Source organism: Dermacentor albipictus, chromosome 3 (genome assembly GCF_038994185.2).
Source record: "Dermacentor albipictus isolate Rhodes 1998 colony chromosome 3, USDA_Dalb.pri_finalv2, whole genome shotgun sequence".
Classification (NCBI taxonomy): Eukaryota; Metazoa; Arthropoda; class Arachnida; order Ixodida; family Ixodidae; genus Dermacentor; species Dermacentor albipictus.
Window position 1 is genome coordinate 19825949 of NC_091823.1, and position 21076 is coordinate 19847024.

At 44.8% G+C, this 21076-nt stretch overlaps 1 protein-coding gene across 3 annotated transcripts in view; it reads right to left on the bottom strand.

Moving 5' to 3' along the window:
- LOC139057285 (scavenger receptor class B member 1-like) overlaps positions 1-21076 on the bottom strand; it is a 110403-nt gene that overhangs the window by 17871 nt on the left and 71456 nt on the right. For 2 of the 3 annotated variants that reach the window (XM_070535207.1, XM_070535205.1), the window contains exons 2-6: positions 11593-11709; positions 9737-9831; positions 8438-8604; positions 7013-7154; positions 3299-3601 (exon numbers count right to left, since the gene is read on the bottom strand). In XM_070535207.1, the coding sequence (XP_070391308.1) occupies positions 3299-3601; positions 7013-7154; positions 8438-8604; positions 9737-9831; positions 11593-11611 (726 nt within the window). In that variant the 5' untranslated portion in view covers positions 11612-11709. Of the gene's footprint in view, positions 1-3298; positions 3602-7012; positions 7155-8437; positions 8605-9736; positions 9832-11592; positions 11710-16808; positions 16864-21076 lie in introns of all 3 variants that reach the window. The other variant, XM_070535206.1, reaches the window with a different exon arrangement.

Genomic DNA, 21076 nt, shown 5'->3' on the forward strand with positions numbered 1-21076 from the left:
GGGTGCATTCGTGGTTTTGATTCGATCGAGACCCACGTCACGCGTGAGAGAAACTTAGCGTAGCCAGAAAAAAGAAAAATCAAAGTCTACTCGCGAGGTCTTGAACAGAGCGCGTCCATCAGCCATCTCTGCTTGTCTGTGTTGTTTTTGCACGGAGCGCTCGCGCGTAGCAAGGGCTAAACCCACGTGGCGAGGACATCCCGGCGAAAGGCGCTGCACGCACTCGAGCTGATTGAAAACAAACGCACGTGATCGAACTGATGTGGAAACACGCCTAACTCTTCTGCCTCCGGGTCGAGCGTTCATGCTACGAGGCCGAAAACAACTCCAACATTCCTACTGTATGTGACTAGATGCGATGCTCTTTGTATTTCTGGAAATGTGGACGCGTGTCTGACAGCGTGACATCTGAATATCGATCGCTCTCACTCTAGTGATGTATGAGCGAAGTCATCTCATTCTGTAACGCTTTCGATTGGGCCCTGAAGGGACGGACGGACGGACGGACGGACGGACGGACGGACGGACGGACGGACACAACATATACCTGCAGCGTCAAAATGCCAAAGGGCTCACTCTGGATTTACCAGTGCATGTGGCCGAGGGTTCTAAGATAGCATAAAAGATTTCAACAGAACCCATCTCATGGTGACTGCCGACAATGACTGTAGAGACCCGCTTGCATTACCATTGCCAGAGCGCGTCATGAATGAGCCGGGCTTATCTCTCGCGCTCTCCTCTGGACACGCTGCGCGACGTTCGCAGGACATCCCTTTCAGTTTGCCTCGCATCCGAGACGCGCGGCGTGCCCGGTGCGTGCTTACACATAAGAATGAACCCCTCACTCGCCGTGGGTATTCGTGGCGCAGCGATGAAGCGTTGGGCTGCAAGGCTTACAGGACCCGTGTGACATGAGTTCGATTCCGCCTAGCAACGCTAAAATTTTTGAATCACTTCTTTCTCATTGAAGAGTTGTGTAAAACGTTAAATATATACACAGACCCCAAGTTACTTTAGTATTCAAAGAACGCTATTCGCATTGAAGCCAGCGCGTCAGTCAGCTGTTAGCCTTTCGTTCTCGAGCAGCTTATAGAGCACAGCTTTTTTTTTTTTGCCCGTTTCTGCGGCGAGCGTCAGTGTCGGCGTCCCTCGTAACCGAGGGAATGAGTGCAGCGAATAATGAAAGAGCGAACGCGGAGCGCAGCGGGAGATGAAAGGCGGCGATAGCGAAGAGAGCGCTAGGAGGAAAGCGGAGGAGGAGGGTATGGCGAAAGCGTGAGAAGAAAAGCGTAGTGCCGCGCAAGATGTGCTCAGAGGCGATGATGGCTACGAGATGGCGACAAACTAGCGCGCGTCGTCTGTTTACCTGTTCACCGACGAACACCATCGATACCACATAGGGAAACAAAGCACTCCATGAGCGGAGGTCTGTCTGCGGCGGCTGCTGTGAATCGCGCCCACGCGTCCCCCACGCGCTGCTTCTCGCAATCTCCCGATTAGCGAGGCAGTCGCGCCACACTTCGCTCCGCTTGCAACGTGCCGCACGAGACAGACTGCTGCGCCAGCAAGTGTGTAGCAAAATGAAAATTCGTATAGAGCTGCGCTGAAATTTCTCACTAGGGAGTATAGTAATCGTTGGTCAATTTTTTTTTAGCAGAATTACGAAACAATGTCGATAAATGTCCTGTCCTACGTCGCCTCGTCTCCCGCTCGGGCTCTCTTCCAAGATAGAGCTGGTTCAATGACTGGCCTTGGACTAACGCTATACCTGGCATTGACAAGCCGTTGGCAACGTAACGTAGCCAGCTAGTGCTAAACCTTACGATCTGTGCTAACAGGGACGATCTTAGTGGTATGGATGCCCCAAGCACGAAAAAAAAAAAGAAGACGTTTGTTTGCGCAGAACTCTTGGAATGAATGCTCATATTGTTTTTAAGACGTAATGGGCTTCGAGACTACGTCTATTCATGAGAGACGTGGTGTCAAGGTGGCATCTGAAGGAATAGGATAATTGATGAATTGATGTAAGAAGCTTTGTCTCTTGCGCTGCAGTGAGCGTATTTCCGTATCATGATTTCTGTAATTCAAGGAGCGTTGTTCATAGCTACAACACAGAAAACAATTACGTATCACAATACCAAACTAAGTCTCGTTTGTAAACTGGATGGTGGGATTTCTAAGGGATATTGCTTATCAATGAACACAATGGCAGTAGATCCAGCTAAATCCTTCAACTCACCTCTTCATAAGCAGCCCAAATCATTTTCCTGGTAAACGAAGCAGCAGTTTCAGGATAAGCTGGAACCACGAATATTTAAAGGATATGTTTTCGCCCACGTATGGTGCAATACGTAAGTATCCCCACAAAATGCATCTGCTAATTTTGGCTCAGATTCCCGCCTAATGAACGTAATGCTTCGTGGAGTTTAACGTATATCAGAACAATTTTCCACCTCGCGACTTGAATGTGTACTTAAATATAAGTAGGCAACTATTTTTGAACAGCGCCTCCGCGGGAACTCAGTTGCCACGGCCGATGATCGAATGCGTAAGGCAGTTCTGTACCGATCGGAGAACACTGCGACTCTCATTTATCCTGCCAGGATCGCCGACGTGAGTCGCTTCAATGCATAAAACAGCGGTTTCTTAAAGAAAAGTAACTGGAACGCCAGTGCATCTCGTCGACCACCTTGAAAATTAATATATTGAAACTGGTGCCGTCCAGAGAAATCGTCCCAAGTGGATACACCGTGCGAATTCAGCCCCTATAATTCGTAGATTGAAATATCTGGCGCAAAGTAATTAATTAAATAGTTAATTCGCGTAGTAAGACTAATTATTCAATTGGACATTGCGATTTCTCGTAGAAGTAATGACCGCCTCATCGAGTAATTTATATCAAGGGTTAGACTTATGCTACCTGCCATAGGCAATCTTTAATAAATTTGGTGCAGCTAAAAAAAGTACCTTGTAGCGCCCTTCTGAACGCCAAGAGACCCTTGTCGGAGTGTTAAACGCTGAGAAGTGACCCCGAGCTTTGTTCTAAGCCCAATCTCAGTAACCCTCGTGCTGCCGCGTTCGAGCGCGACCGTTGCCTCGCGATAAGTGTTTCGAAGCGTCACGGTGAATCTGAATCGCGTCCCTCCAATTTCGCTTCCTCGGCTCGCTATAGGCGATCTGTTTCGCTGCTACTGCGAACTGTGGGAAGCGCAAGGTGCACCGCGGCGCGGAGTATAGCAGTTGCGCGCTGCCCGTCAGGTGCACCGCGCGTGAGCGAGAGGAAGCGCAGACGCCGTACCCCGGCCATGTAGGCGAAGCGTCCGGCCGCGTCCTGGGGCTGGTTCTTGAGCGTGTCGACCAGCGTGCGGTAGCCCTTGCGGAAGACGCTGACGATGTCGATGCCGCCAGCACCACCGGCCGCGTTGCCGTCGGCGCCTCCGCGCGCGACGGCGGCGAGCATCATGAGCACGTCCGGGTAGCCTTCGAAGCTGAGCTCTCGCACGCTGCGCGTCAGGTACAGCTCCTGGCTCAGGCTGGACAGCAGCATGCGTCCCACGGAGCGCAGGAGAATGCTCTGGCCGCTCAGGAGGTGCTGCGTTGCCTGCGATGGGGAGGTGTATACATGCGCTGACCTCAATGAACATACATTGCGCAAGAATGCGTTTAGCATGCTTTGAGAGGAGCTTATTTCTGCCATATATTGCACAATGTGTTATGAGTGGCACTCCAGTTACCACCGTGCCTTACTCGTACGCGGGAGCTAACCGGTACTTCGAGCGCCACTTCCTCGAGAACCAGTTGGGAACCCCGCGCAGCGTCTGCGACCGCCTCTGCATCCAGACGCCGGAGGCACAGCGCCTCAAACGAGAGCGTCTACATCTTCCACCATAGGCGCCCAGTCCCAAGTCTCAACAACAGCGTTTGAAAAAGCTAGCCGTCATGAGCAAAGACTGCGAGAACGCTCCCCCAACTACCGGTACCACCTTGCGGTATTTAGCGCTGTGTTAGACTGCAGAATCTTCGGGATCGGCCTAGGAAAATGGTTAGGTGGTCCCAAGAATTCGAGGTTAGTTAAAGAATGTTACACGCATTAAAAACTGGAGGTGAGGAAAAACATGGTAACAGTCTAACTATGTGGTCAATTCGGAAAAAATCAGGGAATGGCGCTAGAATTTTAAAAGCGCGTGCTCTATAACTTCAAGAATAACGGCCCAGACAGAGGAAAAGATTCCCGGGCATTCTCTGGGATAATGTCAGAAAGACGCACCTGTGTACTCATAACTCGTTTTCTATTTAAATCTGAGTCTGTTCGGCGGAAGAACAAGACAAACAGAGCCATATTTGCTAACACTTATTGACGTTAACGATATGTGACACCAAATGACAAAGGCAGATAACCGTCCAGCACGCCAATGCAATATAAACAGCGCAGTGCCTAATATAAAAGCACATAAATTCACAATTCTTGTTCACAATTTCTTGAATATTGTGCAAGCTAGTGTTCTATAATACTAATGAGCTTGTTTTAAATCTAGCAATAACGCTAGTTTGCTAAAAGAAGCATTCAACATGAAAAAGCTGAGTGCATTTATGTTTACGTGTACCCGAGTGATTCAATAATAATAATAATAATAATAATAATAATAATAATAATAATAATAATAATAATAATAATAATAATAATAATAATATTTGGGGTTTTACGTGCCAAAACCACTTTCTGATTATGAGGCACGCCGTAGTGGAGGACTCCGGAAATTTTGACCACCTGGGGTTCTTTAACGTGCACCTAAATCTAAGACCAAGGGTGTTTTCGCATTTCGCCCCCATCGAAATGCGGCCGCCGTGGCCGGGATTCGATCCCGCGACCTCGTGCTCAGCAGCCCAACACCATAACCACTGAGCAACCAGGGCGGGTGTACCCGAGTGATTCCACTCAGCAGGAAAATACCGTACATTTATCAGACGAGTGACTTTCTGCGACAAGGCGTGGACATCAGATGTTCATAAAAGAAGGCAGTAGATCGACAGTATGTAATTCTTAGGAGGATCTTGAAACAAGCTATGAAGCTATATATATATATATATATATATATATAGCTTCATAGCTTGTTTCAAGATCCTCCTAAGAATTACATACTGTCGATATATATATATATATATATATATATATATATATATATATATATATATATATATATATATATATATATATATATATATATATATTTAGCAAAATTCTTGTCCTTGAGTTCGAATATTCGAAGAGGCCGACATTGCTAGCACTAGAAATTGAAACACATATTCAGCTAATTAAATATAATGCACTAATTAACTTCCTGATTAAATTATGGCACATAATGCAATTTACGTATTTTAGCAGGCGATCTTGCGAGGCGCATCCACTTGAAATGAATTTTGAGCATGACACCAGTTTCGAAATATTTCCCAAGGTCTGGAACGAAATAAATGGGCGTTCCCGTTGCTTTTGTGCTTCAATGCCTAAAACATCGTTTTGTTAAAAAAAAAAAAAAGTTGGAACAAAAAGTGGAACAACAGTGCATTTTTACGGCGAGTTTGATGGCGCCTATCTCGAAACTGGTGTCCTCGTGTAAATTCACTTGAAGTGAATATCCCTTGCAATCTCACCGGCTGCAATTTGTAAACAATAATATATACCGTAAAGTAATTCAGAAGATAACTAATACATTTTTGTTAATTAGTTGAATATGTGTTTCGATTTCTCGTGCGAGTAATGTCCGCCTCTAAACATTCCAGCTCAAGGACTAGAATTATGTCACGTGCAACAGGCTATCTTTAAAAATTCTATGAAACTTTAAAAAAACGATCACCCTGTATTGACACGGAGGTAACAGCAGCAGCAGCCTGCCACTTTAAATCGAAAGTGGCGTCATGTGTTCGCGCTGTAATATAAAGAAATAACATTTTTGGGGGCGAAATTCGCCGACGCATTGGCTATTCATTGCCTTTAAAATTTTATATATAAATTGTGGTGTTTTACGTGCCAAAACCACGATTTAGTATGGGGCACGCCTCTGCTACGGAATAATTTTGACTATCTGGGGATCGTTAACTTGCACACAATGCACGGTACACAGCCGCTCTTGGATTTCGCCCCCACCGGAATGCAGCCGCCACAGGTGCACTCGAACCCGCAACCTTGGGCTTAGAAGCGCAACGGCACTGAGCTACCACGACGGGTCATTTAATTTCTGATACCATGCTATGTCTCGAGAAAAAAAAAAAAGAACGAGAGACTTCCTTCTCCTTCAGCCGAAGGGAACAGAGTGAAATGAAACACCGGTGCTTACAGCTGCAACTGTGACCCGGATGAGGGGCCTCTCAGAAGGTGCTGACGGCCGTGATCCACGAGCTGAGCAGTGCCCACCAAAAAGATGATGCACCAAAAACGCGTCGCACGAATTCTCGTTAACAGTTATTACCCTTGTTTTTTTTCCTCTAGATTTTCCTCGCATGATAACTTTATTTTTTCTCGGTGTGTTAGAACCAGTTGCAATCCCCCCACCTCCCTTTTACACCCATACGCACGAACTACTGCTGAACTTGTGTGCTTGTGCCGTTTGAATGATGCGATCACGGACGGATAAGCGGCACACAGCGAGTGTGCCATCCGCTCCCCGAAACAGACAGCTGGTTCCCGTTCGCTGACCGAACCTTCGCTTACACACTGCATAGCATAGTTGGCGAAACGGAGTGAAGGAGTCATCCAGTGTTGACACTATCCACAATTATTTTTATTTTTGAAGCTGAATTAGTCATGCAGCATTTTCGAAGTAAGCCAAACCACGGGGAGCACGTTCATTTCGTGCATAGGCACAGTCGTACAAGCATTGTTCGCTTATGTAGCTATTGACAGAGTATCGCTACTCGCAACATCACTGTCCCAGCTGTGCCACGCTGAACGCGCCAATAGAAAAGCAGCTACGGTTAGCGGCGCAGGCAGACGACATACGTGGCTGGGACGACTTACGATGAACGGCACGTTGACGGTCGTCACAAGGTCGTCCTCCGTGCCAGCGGAATTCTCCTCGTCGAAATGAAAGATCATCTTCTCCAGGAAGGACACAGTTCCGTTGTCGTTGAACGTGATGTTGTCCTTGATCCATTCAATTCTGTAGATATGTGTGGTGTAACAAGATATCGACATTCATGGCTAACTGTACCGACTCGCGTGTTGTGCATGCATATACACCGCAGGCAAAAGTCAACTTCTACAAGTGACACATATGGCGCTCATGTCACACCACTTCCAAGTAAATAAACAGGTCTGGTGGGAAGCCTCGCCAGACAAACATTCGCCGTACCTTTCCGTGTTTACACACACAGGCCCGCGCGTTGCGGAGTCTTGTTTTCTGCGTCTGCTCGTAAACATGCATAGCTGTAAGGTAGATAAGCTTGCAACGGAGTTCGCATTTAAATGAGAAATAATACTGTCTAAGACTGGGTTATTAATCATTCGATCAATCCATATTTAGATTACTGACATAATATTTATATATATATATATATATATATATATATATATATATATATCAACAGTCGCACGTGCTAAATCAAGCGAGTATGAGTTGTAAATTCTAGCGTTTACTTGCCCTAGGTTAGAGGGAGGGAGAGAGACAGAATGTTTAATGGAACCTGAGGATGGTATTGCCTGACGTGTTAGTAAGACGCCTCCTACAGCAAGATATTGAGTGAATTTGGTTCGTTGATAGAAAATGAATTATGAAAGTCATGGGCCTGCTGTTCTAGTGCAGAAGCGCAGGAAAAAAATGGCAACCGTTCTTCAAACCCCAAGTTCTACACTGCAAATGATGCGACGGTAAGAACAACTAATACAATGTGTTTATGTGTGCCCTTGGAAGTCAGGCACATAAACTGCGAAACTCATTAGTTGATCAATTAATTAAACGATGGCAAAAAGCCAGGCTACAGAGTGTCGCAGTGCACACCCCCTCACGCTTTATTTGACACTAGTTCATCGAAGACGGCGGTACTATTGAGATGTTTTTGGTGTAGCAGAAGTACCTCTAGCTCTTAAGTAATTGATGATAAAGCGTAATCAAATGAGCAGCTGATGATTGACATCGACATACGAGGCCTGCGGCAGGTCTGCTCACTCGCGCGAAAATTCCCTCGCGCATCTGTTTTTCCTCCGAAGCAATGCGAGAATCATGGGAAGTGAAATACTGTTGCAAAGATAGCGAACGCACTTGAATTTCAGTGGCCATTCAAAGACGACCCTGCCAAATGTTTGCTGCTTGTAGACCACCATACATGGGGCCACGTGGGTACACGCTACGCATTTGTGCCCATGTGGCCTAGTTGAGTGGACCTAAACGATTTTCGCCTCGTGGCAATCTAGATTTCACGACTGGCAGACACATCTTCTGCTCACCGGTAAGAGTAAGGACCCATTTGGCGCAGGCGAGGGTTGGCCCTTCCCGCCTTGACCGCCTCCACGTTGGTGATGTTGAAGAAGTACAGGTTGGCTGACATGTCGAAGCAGGAGCCCACATCTTTCCACACGCTGAAGGCTGTGGAGCCCGGTGTTATGGCCACTTGCTGCAAAAACGGACAACGCACGTTTATGTGGTGTAAACGCTGGCGTCCACGATGCGCGAGAAGTGCCCTCAGATGGCAGCTAAGCACAGAGCTGTGTACGCTCTCGCTCGATATGAGCTGCAACACGATAGGTCAAAGTGGCTCCAATATTGTCAGGCGGTGCAGGCGTATGATAAATTGGTCTGATAAATACCAGTAATTGCAACGGTGTTCTCACATTTTTCGTATTGCGCCGCCGCCGTGCATTCTTGGAGTCCCTTCGACTACGGGCACCGTGTTGAAGCAGGCTCACATTGAACGCAACTGCACATAGTACTTGGCGGCTAGGTAAGGGAAAGGAAGGTAGGGGGGAAGGGGGTGATGTGGTGGTGCGTAGGGGGAGGGGGGGGGGGGCGCTTGTTGCCTACTGAGCGGCTTGGCTATGTATCCTCCGCAATAGGAGCAATCCCACCTTATGTTCTCCTCCCATACCCTCACCCCAACCACTACTGCCACCAATGAGAACTTTTTTTTTTATGCTGCATTGTTATTTTAAGCTGTTTCGTTCTTGGAAAACACAGCGGGCAACCGCTAACTATACTGAACTCAGTGGCACGCCTTATATGCGATCGGCTCCTACGCTTTCGGCGGATGCTGGCGCTAGGGCAACCAGGCTCGAAATTCTCTGAGAGGCCACACTCAAGTTCGGTGTACTGCGATACCATACACTATATTGACCGACGGATAATTTAAGTTCGTGAACGCATTTTGCACTACTTGCATCAGACTTGGCTGTGCAACTATATTTTGTACTATTTAAAAAGCTTTTTATTCGTAATATAATTTACGCAGGTATCCCGAGTAGGAAAACAAACAAAAATAAATAAGAAAGCTCGTTTTAGCAGCTATCATATGAACACTGCCTCAGAGATATAAATTTTGTAGCGCGTTCAAAAAAACGTACTCGCTAAGATTTTGAAGTGAGGAATTCGTAACCGAATCTCTGGAGAGCGGTATATGTGATACTATCTAATAGACTTCGAATGAAAAAAAAAATTTTTTTAGGCTTGAACTAAGGTGACAATACATTTACTAGCAGTAGTAGCCTGTCTTGCAAGTGCTGGGAGAACATTAGAAAATTATCCCGTCAAACCTTGTTCAGGAGGTCCCCGTAGAAATCGTCAAACTCGATCAGCACGAATACCGAGAAGATGGCCACAATCAGGGAAAACGCGCCACAGCATAATCCTGCGACGAAAACGAAATAATTATGTGGCAGGCGATTGATCGTGGTCGTCACTGGAAAGAACTGTTACACGCAGCATGCATTATGCCACAATACCTTTCTTATCGTAAATTTTAAAGAAATAAACCAAAGAAAACAAAAAAGCGCGATATGAGAAGTGAGGCCTCTCCGGGACATAATGAACAACGTCTGAATAATACATAAAAAGAAACTATGATCGACTTGCTCACGAACACGTAATTTTCTGTCGCTAATACAAATGCGAATGACATCCACTCTGAAATGCGCTGATGCAAGCTTTATAAGTAGTTATTAGAGTTCAGAGAAATCGTGAGGAGTCACGAGGAAATATTGAAAAACAGTGAAAGACAACGTCGTGATAGTAGCGACAGTGACACGTGCGGACCAAAAAATACTATAGCGATCAGATGCACTTAGGACGTACGCAGCAGGCTATGCAATACACCAGTGTATGGTGAAACTGTCTGAGCTGTCATTTAGAAAAGAGACTGGATGTGCCTTTACAAGAGAACGCTCTATATATCAGTAATAATTTATTATGTCTACGCGTCAAACCACACCTTGGCTATAATACGAGACAAGCCGTAGGGGTGGGCTGTGAATTAATTTTGACCACCTGGTCTTCTTTGACAGCTACTCACTCCACGGTACGCGTACGTTTTCGCATTCCGACGACTGCTTCGGTATTGCGTTAATAAAGCAAACATGGGGAGATTAACCAAATACATTTTGTGGCAGCCTATAGAAACAATGCGTCTTGATTTAAAATGCCGCAATTTATCTTACAAAAAGAAAATAAAGAGAGCGCATCAGCTCGCTTAGTAACGGAACCACGCGCCTTTTGGCTAACATCGCCGACCCATCAGCTATTAGCGTATACGCACTGAGACATTTTACTTACAGGAGTGAAAAATCTTTATAGGACGGACAATGGGTCACAAACGCTACATCATCAAACTATGCATTTCTTAAATGACATTCAAGTTATTACAAATCATAAATCTAAGAAAATATTAAAGCCATAATTACTTCAATTCCTTTTCACGCTATTTCTAGCCCCTCAAATATACTGGCGAATATAATATACTGGCGAAAAATATAATAAATTGTAGTGTTATTTTTAGTGTAGAGATGTATATGTACGTATATAGTGGTCACTCGCATACATATTTTGTATATTTTGTCACATGTGCGCGAGTCCTTGCACATTTATCTGTTCTTCCCTGAGCGAGAATATAGATTGTGCATTGTGTGTTCTGCATACGTATGTGCTTATTTATTCTAGTTATACTTGATAAACATTTGTCTTCCGCTGCCACATGTTGTGTGCAACTGTCTTCAAAGGTGGTGGCGCCCCGTCAAGCGCTGCTGCATCTTGTAGACTTTCTAAGTGTGAAGAGGCGCACTTGAGTATATGGTCTTCAAATCAAAATCAAATTGACAGAACGTCCTTCTTCAGCGGACCCTTGATACAGTGAATATGCGAGAGACAGTTGCGCTGGTATTCCCCCAAACGGGCATCTATGAGTGTATCGATCTCGGCGTCCTGTAATGGGTCGTCAATGGACTCTCGAAATTACCGGTAAATCCGCGAATTGGATTCACACGAACTAAAAAGCGAAACATTCGATCGGCTTTCGATGTCTAGAATATTTGCGCATAATCAAATAAAAGGTTAAGCATGCGCGGGTCGCGACATGTAGAGTTCTTGAACGTCGACCTTTCCGAGTCAATATACTTGCCTGTTTTCTTGCTGAACATCGCTAGCCTTGGTGCTGCGCGCTCTACGGACCACTCCCCTGACGATGGATCCTTTCTCCGACTTTCATTGTTTCCTTAACTTTGGCGCCATGCTTATTCTGTGGAGAATTGGGAAGAGAACAGAATGAAACTGAAAATAGAAATTATGGGTCTGCGGTCGAATGCAACAGTGACTTCGCACACGCAAATTGTGAAACCCGATTTGCCAGCGCAGAGACCGAACACAGCTCGGCTGTAAATAATAATAATAATAATAATAATAATAATAATAATAATAATAATAATAATAATAATAATAATAATAATAATAATAATAATAATAATAATAATAATACGCACGCACGGGGTCATCGCATGCACACAAAGGATATTGATTATTGATCATTATAAAGGCACACTACAAACCAAGCATCCGTGAGTGCTGTTATTTCTTGTTTGTCTTATTTACCTACATGTGCCATCCAAACGGCGCTTGGCTGTGGAAGGTTAAAGAACACTTCGTGCTTCGGCACACGTAAAATTGACGCAGGCTGCGTCACGACGCGTCACATAACGAAGAATCGTCGAAGAGCGAGTTCCACTGACGGCGTCGTAGCTGCACTGAAATCGCACGAGGTGACGCGCTGTTATCAGTGTGCCTCAGGGCTGGAAATATTGAGCGCTGAAGCGGCCGCCTCCGGCGTTTGGCCGTACGCTGTTACGGCAGCGAAGACGATCGCTTGGACGCCGTTTGTCCTCATTCGAATTCTGTCGCCGTAGTTAGAGGTCTGGAAGGACAAATAAGGGCGCTGTACATCGTGCAACTTCCTCTCTTGAAAAATACCCTGCTGCTGCGAGCGACGAACTGGTTGGTGGCATTTAATTTCAAGGAAGCCGCTTTCACAGCGTACGCAATCATTGTCGGGATTTTACAGATTGGGAAGCCACCCTTGGGCTACGAGACGCACCGTATACTGGATGGTTACAGATTTACATTGTACATTCTGGATTATACTTAACCCGCATCAGTATTTGAATACACTGGTACTTATTGTGCTCTGACCTAACAGAACGTGGCAGCAGTGGCAATGGACCGAGGTCACAGCCTAGCAGAATGCCTATGGATACGGAAAGAAAGAAAGAAAGAAAGAAAGAAAGAAAGAAAGAAAGAAAGAAAGAAAGAAAGAAAGAAAGAAAGAAAGAAAGAAAGAAAGAAGGAAAGAAAGAAAGAAAGAAAGAAAGAAAGAAAGAAAGAAACAAACAAACAAACAAACAAACAAACAAACAAACAAACAAACCGTTTCACCGAAACCTGCTGAACACATTCGCTATAAAATTCGCCATTGTAAGAGTTCAAATTTTGAATAAAATTGAGATTCCTGCTTTGTTGCTTGTTAAAAAAAACTACGTAATAAATGTAAAATTTTCTTCAAGTATGCAACAATTTTCCTTCCCCTTTCAGAGAGAGAGAGAGAAAACGAAAAAGAAAATGTGTTATCGTGTGATTCAGTGGAACGTGTAAAGTTGATCCACCTGCGGTTTCTCTTCACCTTGCGGGTTTTCCTAGAACTATTACGTCAAAGTTGATCAATGAAAAAAAAAATAATAATAACCCGGCACCGTGGAAACCAGATAAAGTCAGGATCCTCCCAAAATTGTCCCGTTCCCTCTTTCAATCGACGGCTTACGTCAATCAATTACGTCTGTAAAGCTATCCTTCAACATTCTCGATGACGCTGAGGTCCGCAACAGACAGTTTGGGAAGCACTGGCTAAGAAGGAGGCAGATGGAGAAAGGCTTAGGGGGATACTTCGCCGAATGCCCGGATTAACAGCTTGGCCGGCCTTATGGTGTTCCCAAAGTAGGCCGACTCCATTGTGTCGTCACGGCAAATGAATGCCCTCAGTATTGAGCTTCTTTACCTTTCCCAGGTGCACTGCCTGCTCATCGACACTAGTGTCACCTTTATCTGAACAAGTCAGCATACCTGAACAAGACAGGCTCACAGAACTTGAAGCAAGATATGTCGCTGTAGCCGACATTTCGACATGTGCCCTCGTCTTCGTCAAAATCACAAGGAATACAATTCCCTTTCTCGAAACGTTGGATATCCATTGGTCGACCATAGTTGAAGAGCAGCACAGGAATACTGAACCACCATTGAACTTTTCTTATCTTATTTGTTTATAGTATTTATTTCCAACTAAGCTCTTTGTCACGGGCTTTTCCTTCAATACTGACTTTTTCAGAAGTGAAGTTTTGTTAATTTTTTCACCGTCACCAGGAATTCCACCTTCCTCACTATTAGTTCTCGAGACGGACACACTGTCGTCCGACCAGCGTCGCATGCTTCGCAAGCAGCGCTATAAGCGTTGGTGTTACCGCTTCCCGCTCGGAAGATGCCCCCAGTCTCTCAGACGAAAGGCTGAAGGTTTGGCTTCCAACTGGACCACATGCAGAGCGTCTGCCGTATTTTACCACGCTTTTTTTTATTACATTATGACGAGCTGTGCACCATTCCTTTCTTTCTTCTTGTTCATTGTCTTTCCCTGGACAAGCCCATAAAACATGGCTGACGCCTCCTTGAGCATTACCACGGGTAGAAATTATATAGATGAGCATTCAGTGACTTAACGGCCTTGAGCTCGGAACAGTCACTGTTCTCTCTCTCTTTCACTCCCCATTCCCCTCCCCACGTGTAGGGTAGCAAATTGGACTCAGTCTGGTTAACCTCCCTGTCTTTCCTTCTTCCCTCTCTCTCTCTCTCTCTCTCTCTCTCTCTCTATGGGGGCAGCATATTTCTGTAATATCCACATTTTCATATGCAACGAACAGAAGCTCAAAGTCCGGTATGTGGCGTAGCGGCATAGATGAAATGTTCTTGTTTACAAGAATGAAAGATCCAGGAGAACAACCGGTGGGAAAAGAAAGCAAATCGGCCGTGAGCATCCCCAGCTGCCTCACACGACTATGATAAGCCTCCCAAGTAACCCGCAGCCAGAGGCGTAAACAAACATTCCTACAGAAGCATAACAAGGAAACGAGAAGGCGGGAAAGAAAAAATGAGTCTCCACGCGATCGGTGCGTTTGTAACCCATCGCACGATGGGTACTCGACACGCGAGCTTCTGCATTCATATACGTTCCCAGCGGGAGAATTTAGCCTTGAAAGGTAATGAGGCCCACTCGGACTTTCGCACGGGGAAGGCATCGAACGGATATTTGTTGCCGCGAAAGACCTTCTCAGTGCCAAACTGTCAGCCTCTTCGGCCGAGGAAAGGGGAAAAAAAAAGAATGCTTGAATGGAGTTGAGTTTCGGGTATCACGCGAGTTCACCATCGCGAGGCAAGAGGAAATTACGTGTTCATTTGCTATTGTTCGACTGCGTTCTCTATGAGAGGATGACCTAACCGCCCATTTTTGACACTATCGCGCATTTATTCACACGTAGTGTCACAAAGCCTGATCTCTCTTACTGCGTATGACGGTAGTAATGAAGCACGTTTTATTAGTTATCAGTATACAGGGTGTGGCAGTTAACTTTAGCCAGAGTTTAATATGCGAAAGCTAAGTAGCTGGATAGAACCAATTTAATGTTTGCCGTCGCTTGGAGATACCCAATGTTTTTTTGTTTTCATTTCACATAATTAGATAGGTAATTAACTAATTAGTTCATTAATTCTCAAATAATATGATTAGATGGAAGGTGTCGGAGAAAATTGTAGAACGGCATGAAAAACTGCCGGTACAGCTTTCTGTTGCTCAATACGTACTCTATACAATGTGTTTTTCCGACCGTGAAACAAGCCAGCCAATGCACGCAAGGTTGCCACGCGGCTGGCCGCTCGAGGCACTTTGCGTGCGTTTATTCGCGGGCTTCTTTCACGCTCGGGAAAACACTGTTACCTAGCACCTATTGAGCAACAGAAAGCTGTACCGGGAGTTTTTCATGCCGTTCTACAATTTTCTCATTAACGCTTTTCATCTAATTATAATATCTGAAGTATATTAATTATTGGGACTACTTATGTAATTAGGTAAAATTAAAAATGTAATTCGAGTATCACCAAGCGACGACAAACAACATTACCTTGGTTCTGTCCAGCTACGTGGCAATCCCATATTTTTAAACTCTGGCAAATGTTAACTGGGACACCATCTTATGGTCCCAAGGATATACAATGTGCAGTAAGAGGGACACGTAGACGAGGTAGCTGGACTTACGTTCACCAGTTCGGGATGTTTGACGGGCAGCGTATTGAACAGGGTTTCTTAAAGAGGTGGGAAAGCGCGAGCTAGTAGTTGGTGCGAATCCATCTGCACCGGCACAGAGACCAAACAGCACGGCAGATTTTGCTGAGGCTTTTGCCAAGATGTTTAAAGTGCTACTTCAATCGCTCTTATACTGACGAATAGTATATGTATCGCCGCCACTAGTGCATTTTAGTTCCATTCTTACGAGTTCACTTTTTAATCACTTGACGCATGCGTGGCCGAAAGTGCATGATAATTCCCATTCCCCACAAGACACCTTCTCAAGGATATGTTTGCGTATAACACAATAAACTCAAGTAGTTGGCAGTCAGCGCTTGTCCTGTGTTCCTCCCTTGTCGGTGTTTATTTCGCGCTTTTTTCGCCGATCGACACAGGTTGTCCCAGCTAACTTTAGTCAAACCTTAAAAATGTACTGAAACACTCTACGAGGACGCGACCAAATGCATATTGTTGGCTGTTGTATGGAATAATTCACAATATTTCTTGAGTTCTGCGTAATTTCATAATTAGTCAAAATTAATTAACCAACTTCGCCAGTATTAACTTCAGGGCAGTACTTCCCATAAGAAAGTTGGGGGGAGCTCTCGGAAACATCTCATTCAGTAGCTTTGAACTTCCTACTTGCTACGTAATCATTTTTTCTCTGTCTTATGCAAAACCCGCTAAATATGGAAGAAAAAGCACGTGACATGCTCGCTTGCGAGCCACGGTTGGAGTTTTTTTAAACGTGCCGCGTATGAACGAACTGCGCATTTAGCCAGGCGCTTAAAGAGTGACAGGGCAGCGACGCAGGCGTTGGTCGCTCGAAGCGGCAGTACACCAGGCTAAAAGCACTGTCCGTTCATACGCGGCACGTTGGAGAGCACTGCAATAGCGGAGCAGAAGCGACCATGACATGAGTTCTTTCTTTTTGTCATATTACAGCGAAGGTGTATATGACTTGCCGATTCGTCTATCCATCCGTCCCTCTGTCGGTCCCCCGTACGCCGAAAACTCCTCCTGTGCAACCCCGTGTCCATGCGCGAAAGAAAAAAAAAAGAGAAAGAGAGGTGTGAGATTAGCCAACGCCACCTATATAGCACAAGGCTGTTTACTCTTATCCACGACGCCACACTAACTGGCCCAAAATTTCTATTGGCAGGGTTGGCTTCATGGAAGCGATGACGTCATAATCCCCGTTACATACTCGGAAGCGTCTCTATTAGATTCTATGGCAGTAGTGCCAGGTAACATGAAGCCATGGATCGGAGTGAAAAGGTCTTGTGCTATTGATCTGGGGTTGGATTAGCTGCACGAGTAGTGACATTGTTGCTCTCCGTCGTAGCAGAGCGTGCTTGCAGAAGTTTCTCTCCAGCTCCGAAATGGATAGGTCACGTGGCATAGGCACTACTTAGGAGGAGGCAGCTTTCCATCAGCAACGCCGCGAGCAGAACCGATGTTTGCAGCCTGAGGACAACAACAGGTTCGTGCAGCCAAGAGCGAGCAGCAACTGCGTACCGAGGGTCCAGCAGTGTACAACACCGCCATTTAGTGAAACGTCGGGATTAACTCAGTGATAAAAACCCGGGCTGCACGTTTCAGCTTCGTTGGTTAACCATCTGTATGGAGTGCTAGGGCGGTGATTTTTCAACGGGCTCTCTTTGGGACACAGAAAAAAATGACCCCGTAACAAGTAGGAAGTTAGAATCTGTTGAATTAAATGCTTCAGAGACGGATCTACAACACTTTCATTGGAAGTTTTGCGCTACAGTGAATACATGTGTATTTGGGTAATTAATTTTGAATAATTATGATATTAAGCATAATATATGAATAACATGACTTGCTCTGTGGAATGTATATGGTGTCCTCCTAAAGTGCTTCGGCATATTTTTAAACGTTCATTGAAGTTAGCTGGCGCACTCCGTACAGTGCGCGGTCGTTCTTCCATTCCGCCCTAAGAAAATTCAACCGAGGTGGCAGAAGCAGGACATGGCAGACCACGCGCTCAGCGAGAGAACTCCATAGCCAGTGAGCCACCTTGGCGGTCGCAGTAATTCGAATTATAAATACAATGACTTAGATACACAATGAGAACTGTTCAGGGCTACGTCGATGAGAAACCAACGAATATTGATTTTGGTGGAAGGAGAAAATTAGGCCCGATTAAACAGCGGCGGTACAGTGAGAAAGATATAGTAAGCCTTTGGAAGTACAGCTCGGGGTCTGATAAGGAAAGAGGAAGAAATTCGTAAAAAATAGCGGCTTTACATAGACGTGATATAGCTGATGAATTAATAATTGCACCGACATCACTTGATCCACGAATAATCTCTTTAAGGCGAAAGCCATAAGTGGCTCGTTGCAATGGCTCGTACACGAAAAGAGTGGCATCTAACCCAGTGAGACAAAGATATCATCAGGAATCTCACATAGCACCGTAAGTAAGCAAAAGTGCAATGGCTGAATATGAATGAATGAATGAATGAATGAATGAATGAATGAATGAATGAATGAATGAAGAAAGAAAGAAAGAAAGAAAGAAAGAAAGAAAGAAAGAAAGAAAGAAAGAAAGAAAGAAAGAAAGAAAGAAAGAAAGAAAGAAAGAAAGAAAGAAAGAAAGAAAGAGAACGAAAGAAATAACGAAATAACTTTAGGTAGCGCATTAGGTGCTGGCATGTTTCGCTGAGGAGGTTGACCTACAGCGCCATAAGTTTACTTCACCTTGCGGCTCGTTAGGTCTTGCAAGGAGTCTAACCCCTCCGAGAGTATAACTTAATGCACTACCACGTGCGCAGCAGACTTTCGCCTTCACGTGTTACAAGAGTGTAATATGCTGCCGAACTTTTTCTTTGATTATGCCGCTTCCTTAACGGTTTAAATATTAAGCCGCAGCTATAACTGTCATGACAGTTCCTACCAACATTGCCGAGGAGGGTCGTGCAGGATACATCTTCGATTTCCCTCCTGAATGCCACTCATCTTTGTGAACTCATTCCACTCGAGAAGTTGGAGATTCGGCCCCGATGCATATACATTTGTTTTACGTCATTAGCTTCCTTACCGACAATTAAGCTTGAAACTAACACCTGTGCTGAGGGAAAGTCTCTTTCTCAAATAAAGGTTATTTCATTATTATTTCGAATGAGTCAAGAAAACAGAACGCCAGTCTAACACTATTTATCAAGTAAGAATAAGTAAAAATTTGGTGTTTGAAAAGAAGAGGAAATCCCTTTCTTTTTTTTTTCTTTCGTGAAAAGAACTCGGTAGTTAAAACACGGTTAAAAGCAACACATGTCATATGGCTTGTCGACACAGAATAGTACAAGTTCTGAAGCAACATACTCACACCTTGATAGCGCGCTCGAATGCCCACTTGCTAAAGACAGCTTTCAAACCTGGCTTTCGGTTCAGTTCACGCCTCTCGACGCTGTGCGATCAACGGGAGGAGTACAGCGAGCGTGCAGCGATAGAGTCACGCTGCTCCAACGAGAGCCATTGAACAGCTGAAGTCCTTGAGACTACGGTGAGGTTATTAGGACGGGAGCGGCGGGTGACGCAGACGCCGAATGGTGGAGAGAGTAAAGCCACGACGCGGCGATTTCTCACCGTCCGGTCTTCGGAAGCGCAATGATGTGCGGAATGCTCGCGGCATGTGACGTGGACGTAAGCACAGTTCAAACCAGGCCTACGCATGATATGGTGCTGTCGCCTGCAGTACAGGTTTTATCATGCCCGAAGACTCGTAATTTGCATTCGGCGTCCGACGGCGATTTCCTCATCGGTAGCGATAAGATCGTAAGTGGTGTGAGTTAAAGGCGGATGGATGGGGTTTCCAGTCTATATATGTTATGTGGACTCAATCGCGCAAAACATTCAATAATATTTGTAGTCAGTACTGCTAAGCTAATAGTGTAATGTAAATCCGCCCATAATCTTGGCTGTTACCAAAAGTCGTAAAAAAAAAAAGCAGTTTTATTTTAAAAAAAAAAGGTATTACGCCCGGCTACGAGCGATATCCGCAGCACTCTTTAACTCGGGGTGTGTGAATACTCGCAGCTTTAGAATAACAAATGGAATAGTGATCAGTATTCGTCAATGCGAACATTTTAAATGCGTAAAGATTTCAACGCCTACCCAACGAGAAATATGTCCGTCACGTAAGGCAATGAATGGCTCACGCCCTCTTAAACATTGGCTCATACCCGCTTAAGGCAGAGGCTACAAGCGCTCAGGAAAGTGAATTGAACAGCGCATACATTTATTGAAGTCACCCATACAACACACAGAACAGCATGTGTTTCATTAAAGAAGGTCAAAACAAGCATCCGAACCATCAATAAAACATTGCATATCCCCTAAGCAAATGTAGGGGTATTGCAACAGCTTCGCTAAATTAACCCTAATTCACCTTAACACCAAAGGTCGTGGTTTAGACTTCCACCAAAGTTTGAAAGTTCGAGTATCTTAATTAACTATATCTTAATTAAATATGACTAATTGACTCCACCTAAATTAACACCAATCGTCGCGGGTTCGAGTACCGTAATGAAATCTGTCTTAAATAAACCTGCTTTATCATGTTCGCTATCAAACATGATAAGTGAACGACCGAGGATGATAAGGGTTTATACTGGTATGATCAAGCTGCATAATGACACAGGGCTGCCTGGAGATGAGAAAATGGCACAATGCTTACGCATACTTAGAAAACTACCAGAGGAGTTTCTGAACTTTTTCGGATACTTCTCGAATATATCGAAATGTCAACTGCAGTTAATTAAACATAAAATTGGAGCAAGAAGTACGGTAAGTTTTCACCTCCACGGGCATAATATAGACATAAAACACGAGGACTTGCGTAGTGGTGCAGGCTACGTCACTTAGGTAGCGATAATTTACAGGCTATACAACAATCGTTCGCACTCTCTGAATCTCTCGTGTATGCGAAGAAACTAATTGTTTGCTCCTAATGCTACATTTGTGCTTTTAATAAACGACGCTTCATAACGTCCTATGTAATGACAGAAACTTGCTAATTTTAGGAATACAAGGATGTGAACATCGTTTTATATTAGTTGTGATAACGGCTGTTCATTATTCGGAAACTATTCGGAAGCTAGTTGATATTCGACTCGATTCAGATTCGATGCGGTCTCAAAAATCACTATTGGCACGCACCTACTCTTAACGTATGCTTTAAATTATGACTTTAACCACGTGTGCGCGCGAT